The sequence below is a fragment of the Bison bison genome, unplaced genomic scaffold (genome assembly GCF_000754665.1).
Source record: "Bison bison bison isolate TAMUID 2011002044 unplaced genomic scaffold, Bison_UMD1.0 scf7180017850219, whole genome shotgun sequence".
Lineage (NCBI taxonomy): Eukaryota > Metazoa > Chordata > Mammalia > Artiodactyla > Bovidae > Bison > Bison bison.
Genome location: NW_011480792.1, coordinates 51,459 through 63,357, shown reverse-complemented (window position 1 = coordinate 63,357; position 11,899 = coordinate 51,459). Strand labels below are relative to the sequence as shown.

Genomic DNA, 11,899 nt, shown 5'->3' with positions numbered 1-11,899 from the left:
TCTTTTAAAATATTTGTTTGTTTATTTATCATTTATAATGTTTGGCTGTGCTGGGTCTTTGTTGCTGCATGCGGGCTTTCTGTGGTCGTGGAGTGAAGGCTCAGTAGTTGGGGCACACAGGCTTAGTTGCCTGATGGCAGGTGAAATCTTCCCGGACCAGGGTCAAACCCATGTCCCCAGCACTGGCAGGCAGAGTCTTTACTACTGGACCACCAGGGAAGCCCGTTATGGTTTTTACCCTGAGATTTTCAGGGCCTATCCACCTCCCACTGTCAGATGGTATGTGGAAAGTGAAAGTCACTCAGTTGTGTCTGACTCTTTTAGACCCCATGGACTGTAGCCTGCCAGGCTCCTCTGTCCATGGAATTCTCCAGACCAGAATACTGGAGTGGTTAGCCATTCTCTTCTCTAGGGAATCTTCCCAACCCAGGGATCAAATTCAGGTCTCCCGCATTGCAGGCGGATTCTGTAGCATCTGAGCCTCCAGGGAAGACCAGACAGTATGTGGATCAGATCATTAATCAGAAGCCCTGGGTCTGCCCAGCAGGTTGGAGGAAAGAACCGTATTTTGGCTCCTTTTTCTCTTACCTGCTCCTAGGTCAAAGGAGCCATGCCTGAAGCTAAAGACTCGTTCTCTTTGTAACAAAGACTATGGCAAGATGCTTCCTATAATAGGGTCAGTTCCTGCCACGAAGGAACCTCTGATGAGCTCTGGACAAAAATTACCTAAAAGGAGCACATTGACACAGACCAGAAGCCTGCCCTCCACAGACTTGTTCTCTGGCCCTGTCACCCATGGCTGGGGTGGGACTTCTTTTCCTGGGAGGCCTTTGTAGACCCCTCAGTTATTGGACTCTGCTTTCTGCTTCCTTTGAACTCTGTGGGCCCTCATGTTTTCGAAAGTATTCAACATAAAGAAGGAAGATTTCTCTTACGTGTGTTCACAAAATCTGAAAATATCATGCAACTTTAACTTTCTATTTGTGTCCACCTGAGAAAACTTAAAACTGGAAATCACAACAGAATAGGAAGTGACTGTGCAAATAGGTAAGGGCAGTGAAAGTAAAGGGAGTGAAAGCTGAGGGCCCCCTGGGGATTTCAGCCCTGAAGGAGAAGGAAAGTCCTGCGATATGGAAGCAAAGGAATTGATCCAGAAAAGCAGGCAGGCGTGCCAAGAGAAGTGGACCAGGCTCCAGAATCAGCAAAAGAACACAGGATTTTTTCCCATTCCAGCCTAGGAGATTCCCTTCTCAATTTCGGATATTGGTTTAAGCCATTGTGCTGACTGAATACAAATCAAATATGTCTTTGATATGATCATATCTATTTTTTTTAAAAGCTTTTTATATTATATTGGAGTATAGCCGATTAACAGTGTTGTGAGTTTCAGAAGAGCAACGAAAGGACTCAGCCATACATAAACGTGTATCCATTCGCCCCCAAAACTGCCCTCCCATCTAGGCTATCACATAACATTGAACAGAGTTCCATGTGCTATACAGTAGGTCCTTCTTGGTTATCCATTTTAAATATAGCAGTGTGTACATGACCATATCTATTTTTCTCTCTTCAAGGTTCTTACCAATTCAGCTGACTTTGTCAGTCAGCTGTCAAAAATGAAATGGAACAGTTTCAAACCAGTTTATCAAAAAAGACATAAAATATTCTCATATAGGTTTATATGGAGAAAATGAAGAAAAGAATTACCACTTGTTAACTCCAAGAAAGGGGCTTTCTAAGAGCTTTAAAATGTACTTACATCAGCTTTACAAATATTTTTCATTCCAGTTGAGAAAACTGAGACTCAAAGAAATTGAGTTGCCTCCAAGCAGAATAAGGTTTCATGCAGAAACTCAGATAGTGAGTTAGATTCTTTAAACAATATGTTGGATTTCTGTGGGTTTTTAAATTTTTTTTTTTTTTTACTTGCAGAAATATTCTTTTTCTTTTTCCCTGGGCTTCTCTTTTTGGTGGCTACATTTTTACTTTCTGATGATTTTAGTCTATTTTTTGTGATATGATTTTAATCTATTTTTTCTTTACCTTAGATTTTTGGGGAAGAGAAATTCTCTGATCCAGTTTCATTTTTCCATCTAATGAAAGAATATCCTCAGAATTTTATATCTACTGCAGTATGATTATTTTTGAGTCCACAAAATTTCCTGATTTTATAAAGCCAATGCTGACCTCGGTAGACAATTCCAAAGTTAATTAAGAAAGATCAGCAAAAATATCAAAGTACAGATAAGAGAAAAAATTCTTATATATATATAGCTTTACCAGAAAATGAACTGTATTATAAAGCAGCAATGGTATAAACACAGTAACAGGAAAGTTAAGTGATCAGAGTAATAGAGAAAATAAATCTCTGGGGAGTTCCCTGGCACTCCAGTGGTTACAACTCTGTGCTTTCACTGCTGTGGCCTGGGGTTCAATCCCTGGTCCAGGAACTAAGATTCCACGTGCTGCATGGTATAGGGAAAAAAAAAAAAAAAACCAAAATCTCAGAAATTGTTATATAATCTGTAGTAATTAAGTTTGAAAGTAATATCTTAGATGTTAATATGGAAGAAAAAAAGTTTCAATAAATGGTTACAATATAAATGCCTGGTAATCTAGACACAAATCAGTTTATATTCTCATCTCATAGATGAAAAAAAAATCCTAATGTACTATAAAAATAAATGTGAAAGATTTAAAACATAAAGAGAATTGATAATTCATAAGATCCATAGAAGAATGAAAATGGGCGAGGATTGGTTCTACACATTCAGTATTCTGGCATTAGAAGAAAATATAAAGAAAATGAGCTGGTGTTTGTAAAGATAAAGTTGACAAATGTTTGCACCATAGGAATATAGTTACCATCTGCATAAAAGTTTTATATGTACTTTTAAGAATTAAGGATATGTAAAAACATAATTCCCTAGTGGTTTAGATGGTAAAGAATCCTCCCTTAATTCCAGAGACCTGGGTTCAATCTCTGGGTTGGGAAGATCCACTAGAGAAGGAAAAGGCAACCCACTCCAGTATTCTTTCCTGGAAAATTCCATGGACAGAGGAGCCTGGTGGGCTGTAGTCCGTGTAGTTACAAAGAGAGTCAGACATGACTGAGCATCTAACAAACAACACAAAAACATAATTCACAAGGACAGTATACAACTAGTTAATGTTTTAAAATGAAATACAAATAAAAGAACTAAAAATAGCAAACAGAGCATATGAAAAGGCATTCTGGCCCACTAGTCTTTACAAATGGTTTAACAATGATGCTTAATATTTTAGCCTGTTTATATAAGCAGTTTTTTAAAAAATATTATGTGGTTTGTGCTACCACATATATTTCTTGAACTCTATCCCTAAAAATGTTTGTAAAACTTTTTTTTAATTATATCAAATAATAGAAACATACATTTTTATTCTCCCGGTGCTACCCTAGTTCTCTTCCTCTGTTCACAGATAAATCTCAGAAGAGGTTTCTATTTATTCTGTCTCCAAAACCTTTTTCTCCTATTTAAACTTAGTTGGTATACTCCAGTCTGGATTCTGCAGAATTAACTCTGCCAAACCAGCCCTCATTTTCCCTTAATATAAGATACCATGTTTTAAATGTATTTCTTCCTGAAACATTCTCTCATCACCATTTGTCTCCAGGTTGTCATCCTGTTGTGTTGCATTCCATTCCGGGGTTCTTTTCAGGCTCCTTTTTCTTTCTCTTCACTACAGTAAAACATGAAGGTTTCTAAGCTTCAGTTTTTGGTCCTCCTCTTCGCTACTCTATTCCTAAAAGTCCTCATTCCTTTCTGGGCTTTCTGGAACCAGGATAAGCCAATTCCCAGGTTACCACTTCTAGCCATGCTGCTGCTGCTAAGTCGCTTCAGCCGTGTCCAACTCTGTGCGACCCCACAGATGGCAGCCCACCAGGCTCCGCCGTCCCTGGGATTCTCCAGGCAAGAACACTGGAGTGGGTTGCCATTGCCTTCTCTGGCCATAGCACTCTGCTAAGTTCTACAACTGTACATCCAGCGTCAAGTCTTAGATTCTTGAAACTGCATCCTCCAGTTTCTGGTGACAGGAGCTTTTTCTTTTGCCTATGGTGTTGTATATAATGTAGTTGAAATGAATTAACAAATTGATTAATACTTTTATGTTTCCTTCTAGCAAAAAAGGAAGTTCCAAGACAGCTGGCACTTCATTTTTTTCCTTCATCCTCACCTTTTAATCCTTCAAAGGCATAAAACCTGTGATTTAGATACATAACTTTAATGAAATGAATGAATGAAACTGCAATTCCACCCTTTAGTTTGTGAAATCAGTCTTAACATTAATTTAAGAGAAACAAATGCAAAAAGATTTGAAAGTAAAACTTTAAATAATAAATAATTTTAAAATAAAAAGATGAACACTTGTGTAATTAGCACAAAACAAAAATACTGAAATATAAGAGATATAGTAAAATAGATATTTAAGTATATAAGTACATTAGTAAGATTATCTGCAATTGTCTGGTGCCTGCTATGAACTAAATGCTTTTACTTATAGTTGTTTAATACTACCAATAAATGTTTTGACAAATTTAACCGATTAATTTTATGATGAAGGCAGAAAGAAAGAGGCTTTTGAAATTACTAACATGTGGGGGTATGATGAGTTGTATCCATCCATAGTAATTGTTTAAGAGCATACCTCTAATTCCTCAGCTCTTAGACTCTCTTGCAAGCTTGATAATAAAGAGAAGGATTTCATGATTTCTTGCTCTGACAACTTCCCAGGTATTGCAGCTCTGTTCTTTCTTTTCCAGAGAGAAACTGTTTCCTTGGAAGTGCTTTTTCACAACCATTCTGGAATTTTCCCAGTGAAGAATTCCTCCATGCTGGTCTCATTCCAGCCAACCTCGTCTGCTGAACAGTTTGAAGATTTGCTGAAGCCTTTGATGGAACATAGCAGTGACCTGAGCCTTTTGGACCTTGCTGCCATCTGCCAATAACAACAGAAGACCATTGGAACCAGCTGAATGTCCATCTTTAGGGGACTAATCAAATAATGTAGGACTCATCCATTCAGTAGGAAACAATACAGCTATTTAAAAAGATAAAGAAGCTCTCTATAAATGACTAAGATCTCCAGGTTAAAAAAGATAGGTGCAGAACAGTGAGTATAGTATGTTATCTTCTATATAAAAACAAGGGAGAGTGTAATAAAAGAATATATCTATATTTTCATCAGTTAGCTTATACATAAAGAAACTAGAAGGATGTAAAAAACAGTAATAACTTCAAACTGTGGAAAATGTTGGAAGCAGTTGTCAAAGTATACATTTATTCATATACCCAAAGTTAAATTGACTAGTAATTTTTATGGAGAAGGCAATGGCACCCCACTCCAGTACTCTTGCCTGGAAAATCCCATGGACGGAGGAGCCTGGTGGGCTGCAGTCCATGGGGTTGCTAAGGGTCAGACACAACTGAGCGACTTCACTTTCACTTTTCACTTTCATGCATTGGAGAAGGAAATGGCAACCCACTTCAGTGTTCTTGCCTGGAGAATCCCAGGGACTCAGAAGCCTGGTGGGGTGCCGTCTATGGGGTCGCACAGAGTCGGACACAACTGAAGCAACTTAGCAGCAGTAATTTTTAAAATATAAGTTAATCAACTATATTTGAATTTTTTTAAATGTAAATTTTTAAAATAACCATTAAGGGAAATATCAGTAGCGGGATACATATAGACTCAAAGTGTCGACTTAAAAAAAGTACTTAAAAAGAGTTGCGAGTTAAGTTTTATTGGGGGCAAAATGAGGACTATAGCCCTGGAGATAGCATTTCAAATACTCTGGGAAGCTGCTCCAAAGAGGTAGAGGGAAGGTTGGTATATATGTGATTTTGGTGAAGAGAGAAGTATATGCAATCAAGCACATGTTTTTGCAGAAGATTTTGCTAGTCACGAGGGAACAGGTATCACCATGAAGGAATTTAGTGCTTTTCTAGATATGAGGAGATGCAAGAATTGTGCTCCTAAAATCTGCTCCTGAAAATATCTATCTGAAGACCTGTTCTGCCAGTTTTTCCAGAGCACGAGTGCCTCCTTTGGATCTCCACTCTGAATACCCATCAGGTGGTATTGAAGGCCAGCAGCTACAAGAGCAGGAGTGGTTTATTTAATCCTTGTAGAGGCAGATGGCAAGTGCCAATGGGAAGTGCCAATCTGTCGTTTTTCAAAACATCTCTGGTGACAGTATTTTGGAAAAAAAACTTTGTATGTCTTCAAGCAGCATTCTAACGTTAGGATTTATCCCAAAACGGGAAGTTTTGTGCTCAGAGTCTGTAACACTGGAGAACAAGGAAGTATATATTCAGGAACAAATGACAATTGTCTATCCATTTAAAAACTTGTGAGTGGAAAACAAAAGCACGAAAAATTTACTGATAGAATTCTGCTGCATGGGAAAAATTCAGCCTATACTATTGACATAGCATGGTCATAATTTGGTATTTTAAGAGAAGCAAATGACCTGTTTTAAATGATTAAAATTTGAAACTATGTACCCAGAGTTATAAATGAACTGTCTATTAAATTGTGTGGGATAGGATTTTTTTGTTTTTTGTTTTTTTTTTGGTTGAGGAGTTTGAGGGATCTTGGTTCTGCAGCCAGGGTTTGAACCCTGGCCACAGCAGTGAAAATGCCGAGTCCCAACCGCTGACCTGCCAGAACATTCCCAGTGTGGGATAAGAATTAACAAAGTTTTTTTTATAGAGGAAAACTAAAAGCATCTTCCCCCTAAGGAAGCCTTCTGCCAGGTTTCAGCTTCCAGAAAAGCTGCATTTCAGTTATCCAAAAGGGAGAAGCCAAGAAATGTAAATCTCGAAGTATTCATTTAGAGGAACAGCTCAGCTGCAGTGAAAGATTTATATTAAAAATAACATCCGCGCACCCATTCCTATTTAATAATACCACATACAAAGTACCCCGAAGACACCCCGCTGGCCCACCCAGCACAACCCTGCCGGACCCAAACCCCGCCTGCTCGAGGCACCGCCCACATCCTCCCATCCCCCACATGCCCGCCTACTGGCGAGGTCTGGCGGCTGCGCAGCCGCAGTAGCTGCCACGGCCGCTCCTAGCCCGGGGGATCCTGGGACGAGGCCTTTCCGGAAGGACCGGCTCGGCGTTGGGGCCTCGGCCCGTGTTCCAGGCCCAGGCTCGTGTTCCAGGTCCTTGCTCCAGGACGGGCCGGTAGCCGCGGCGACGCTCAAAGGGCGGCGGAGGGCGCGGCGGGCCGCTCTCTGAGGTGCCGGCCCTCGCCGTCGAGCGAGACGCCGGGCCGCAGGACGTGGCGGCACCTCCCCCTTGGCCCGGAGCACAACTGCGGGAAGAAGAGCAGCGCAGGCCGGACCAAGTGAACCGGGTCACTTAACTGCCTCAGGTGATGAATCATCTACACAGTAGTCAGATTTGAGGTCCACAGCCCTCTGGGGCCAGCTGCAGAACAATTTTCAATGTGGGACTGTTGTGTTCTGAGGCGTGCTGCAGTGACAGTTTGCCCTTGATAAGGAAAGCGAACTCTCTTGCTCTTGGGACATCCTCGTTCCCTTTAAAGCTTTCCAGTCGTAACGTCTTTGTCCGGCATACATCTTTGTGCAAGAGGAAGGCGTTCACATGAAAGTGTCTCTTGGTAACGGTGAAATGGGCGTCTCCGCCCATTTACAGCCTTGCAAGGCAGGAACCACACGTTTTTTTACCAGCAATACTCACAGTTCGGTGGTATTGCAAGGTTTTGATCAACTTAGAATAGAAGGATTGCTTTGTGATGTGACTCTGGTACCAGGTGATGGAGATGAAATCTTCCCTGTTCATAGAGCTATGATGGCGTCCGCTAGTGATTACTTCAAGGCTATGTTCACAGGTGGAATGAAAGAACAGGATTTAATGTGCATTAAGCTTCACGGGGTGAACAAAGTTGGTCTGAAGAAAATTATTGATTTTATTTATACTGCAAAGCTTTCTCTTAATATGGACAATCTTCAGGACACTCTTGAAGCTGCCAGCTTTTTGCAAATCTTGCCTGTTTTAGACTTCTGTAAAGTGTTTCTTATTTCAGGAGTCTCTCTAGATAACTGTGTTGAAGTTGGACGGATTGCTAACACCTACAATCTTATAGAAGTAGATAAATATGTCAATAATTTCATTCTGAAGAATTTTCCTGCCTTACTGAGCACTGGAGAGTTTCTAAAACTCCCTTTTGAACGGCTTGCCTTTGTGCTTTCTAGCAATAGCCTTAAGCACTGTACTGAACTTGAGCTCTTTAAGGCTGCCTGTCGCTGGCTAAGGTTGGAAGATCCTCGGATGGATTATGCTGCAAAATTAATGAAGAATATTCGATTTCCACTGATGACACCACAGGATCTCATCAATTATGTGCAGACAGTAGATTTTATGAGAACAGACAATACGTGTGTGAATTTGCTTTTGGAAGCTAGCAATTACCAAATGATGCCGTATATGCAGCCAGTGATGCAGTCAGATAGAACCGCCATTCGATCTGATTCGACACACTTGGTTACCTTAGGAGGCGTTTTGAGGCAGCAGCTGGTTGTCAGTAAAGAATTACGGATGTATGATGAGAGGGCTCAAGAGTGGAGATCTTTAGCCCCCATGGATGCTCCTCGTTATCAGCACGGCATTGCTGTCATTGGAAACTTTCTTTATGTAGTTGGTGGTCAAAGTAATTATGATACAAAAGGAAAAACTGCTGTTGATACAGTTTTCAGATTTGATCCTCGATATAATAAATGGATGCAGGTTGCATCATTAAATGAAAAGCGCACGTTTTTTCACTTGAGCGCCCTCAAAGGACATTTGTATGCTGTTGGTGGGCGAAGTGCAGCTGGTGAGCTGGCCACTGTAGAATGTTACAATCCAAGAATGAATGAGTGGAGCTATGTTGCGAAAATGAGTGAACCCCACTATGGCCATGCTGGAACAGTGTATGGAGGCTTAATGTATATTTCAGGAGGAATTACTCATGACACTTTCCAAAATGAGCTCATGTGTTTTGACCCTGATACAGACAAATGGACACAGAAGGCTCCAATGACTACAGTCAGAGGTCTGCATTGCATGTGTACAGTTGGAGACAAGCTCTATGTCATTGGTGGCAATCACTTCAGAGGAACAAGTGATTATGATGATGTTCTAAGCTGTGAATACTATTCGCCAACCCTTGACCAGTGGACACCAATTGCTGCCATGTTAAGAGGTCAAAGTGATGTTGGAGTTGCTGTCTTTGAAAATAAAATCTATGTTGTAGGTGGATATTCTTGGAATAATCGTTGTATGGTAGAAATTGTCCAGAAATATGACCCAGAAAAGGATGAGTGGCACAAAGTTTTTGACCTTCCAGAGTCACTTGGTGGCATTCGAGCTTGTACTCTCACAGTTTTTCCACCTGAAGAAAATCCTGGGTCACCTTCCAGAGAATCACCTCTTTCAGCACCTTCAGATCATTCTTAGGACCAAGGTGTAAAACCTTTGCAGTGCATCAAGGATGATCCCGTAATTCCCCTTCAGTTGTATCTTCTTACAATGATTGGTACAGTTATTAGATTAAAAAGGTAATTGATGTTATTTGTATTGTTTGGCTTAGTATGTTTATCAAATGGTTAACAAATGTATTCTGCAAATGTATGTATTCAACATAGCTACTTTAACAAATGTAAAAAGCAGAAAAATGATAGATATCTTTTTGTGGTGTTGTGTAAGGCAAAGTGTAGGTGATTGAAGTAAAAGTATAATTATGTTCATTATGCTTCAAAGTTGAAAGTTTTCATCTTTGACTACAAAACATCAAAGGGAGGATGCCTGCTACAACCTAAAATAATAAACAAAAAAGGTCACCAAGCCTTATTAGCTGCTTCCCTCTTTTCATGGTTTGTGACATAGCTGCTGACTCACCAAATTGTGTGGGTACATTCAGAATATGTGACAATTCTTTGGCAGACTGGAGGAATATTAACTCAAAAAATAGTATAACCCCAAGTCAGGGTTTCATATCTCTTTCTGGGGAGAGGAAGAGAGAAAATACATTACCACACACATACATATGTATATACATGCATATACATATATAATTTTTAAATTGATTGGCACTTCAGCTATAGTAAAATTGTAAATTTAAACTCTTCTACGTAGCAGCTATTTCTGTTCAAATGGGAATTCACTACTAGAGAATAAATGTCTATGTAGTCTTACTGCAGTGATGTAGATAAGGACTTAAACATTAAATTATTAATAACAACCAAATATGTCATTTGACTGAATTGTTACTATAGATGAAACTTAACTTTTCCTGCTTGTATGTTGTTTTCTGTAGAGTTGCCTTTATACAGATTATTTAGCAGAGTTCAAGTCTCAGAGAATTGCTTTTGCTCAGTAAATTTAGGCTCTGCTACTTTTCACCTTTGTGTTCAGTAAAACTTATGAAAAAGACAAAAGCATGCTCAACAAAGCCGTAGGTTTTTAAGTTCAGTCTCTCAACTTAGTCATTCTGACATAACTATTTGATTGATTTGAGGTGGTTGCTGTGGTGCTGCTCCAGCCCATGTGCATCCTGAGCTTTGTGTGATCAGTCTTGAGGCTGTGATCTGAGCAAGTGGAAGATGTACTTTTGGCATCACATCAGAAAATGTCCTTTTGGCTATGTCTGAAGGACAGGACCAACTTCAGATTCCCTAAGAAGCCAGCCATAGAAAGCCTAGGACACTGTTGTCTTGCAGGCAGTACTAAAGTATATCTTCAGCCTCTTCAATACCAGAGGCATCCCTACTGGTTGAGAACGACAAGGGGAGACCTTAATGGGACCTTACCAGAAATGGAATCATATGAGTCCTCTGAAGTGAGTGATTCTGAAGAATCTGAAGAGGTACTTCCCTGGAATAATTGCCTGCCTGAAGAAAAAATTTACATATATATTTATATCCCTGTCATAGTGTAAAGAGATTGTCATAGTGTAAATCAGAAACAACCTTGTTATTGACCATCTCAGGAACCAGAACGAAAGGAATTGGCTTCAAGGGATCTGAGCCTCACTGCCCTTTTCATTTTAATGCTTTAATGATTTCTGCATTGGCAGAAAATTTCATACTTCCTATTTTTTTTAATGACTCAATTTTTTATTACTAAATATAGCACATTTGAGTACATTTAGAAAGTAGAAAAAGTAGAAATTATAATAACTTTGTGCATCAAATAAGCAAGAAAGAGCATCTCAGTTATTTCCTTAATTACTAATTAGGTTAAATATTTGCATTTTTCAGTAGCTGTGTTCCTCTTATAATCAAATGTTAATGTCCTTTGCTCTTGTAATACCTATTGGAGTTGCTTTCTTTTTCATATCAAGTTATAGCATCTCTTTATATAATAAATATAATTTAACTGGCATTTGCTTGCATTGACTTTTTTCTCTGTCTGTTAGAAGTTTACAAGACAGGGCATTCAGTTAATTTTTGAGATCAAATTTGTCCGTCTTTTGTATTTTGACCTTTTGGGTATAATTTTGCCAAGTTTCCTTTATTTTTTATGTCATTTTGATATATTACTTTTTTGGTGCTAATTCTGACATGCTGAAATGGTACTGTTCTGCATAAGCTTTTCTCTTTTCTTTGTTGAGAAAAGGTTTCTGCCTTCTATTACATTTGACCCTGTTGTTTTGTAATTAAATATTATTTATCCAGGTAAGTTAACTGTTCCACCTATACCCCCTACCTCCAGCCTCACACATCCCACCTCTCATCCTTTTACTTTATAATTTTCTGCAGTTTACAGGTCTCTTGATAATCATAAAACAACTCACTGGTGCTTTGCTAATTAAATATATTAAATCTGGCATTCCTTCCTTACAGAT

At 39.3% G+C, this 11,899-nt stretch overlaps 1 protein-coding gene and 1 long non-coding RNA gene across 2 annotated transcripts in view; both read left to right on the top strand.

Annotated features, from left to right (window-relative positions):
• The window catches only part of LOC104994752, a 15,790-nt gene extending 9,202 nt beyond the window's left edge, over nucleotides 1–6,588 (top strand). Inside the window, exon 2 of the long non-coding RNA XR_825987.1 lies at nucleotides 4,802–6,588. This is a non-coding gene — a long non-coding RNA (uncharacterized LOC104994752). The remainder of the gene's footprint in view (nucleotides 1–4,801) is intronic.
• Nucleotides 6,589–7,115: 527 nt separating this feature from the next.
• Nucleotides 7,116–11,436, top strand: KLHL9 (kelch-like family member 9). Its single transcript, XM_010848395.1, has one exon. It carries the CDS (start codon nucleotides 7,657–7,659, stop codon nucleotides 9,508–9,510), a length of 1,854 nt encoding a protein of 617 aa, XP_010846697.1. The 5' UTR covers nucleotides 7,116–7,656; the 3' UTR covers nucleotides 9,511–11,436.
• The last annotated feature ends 463 nt before the right edge of the window (nucleotides 11,437–11,899 follow it).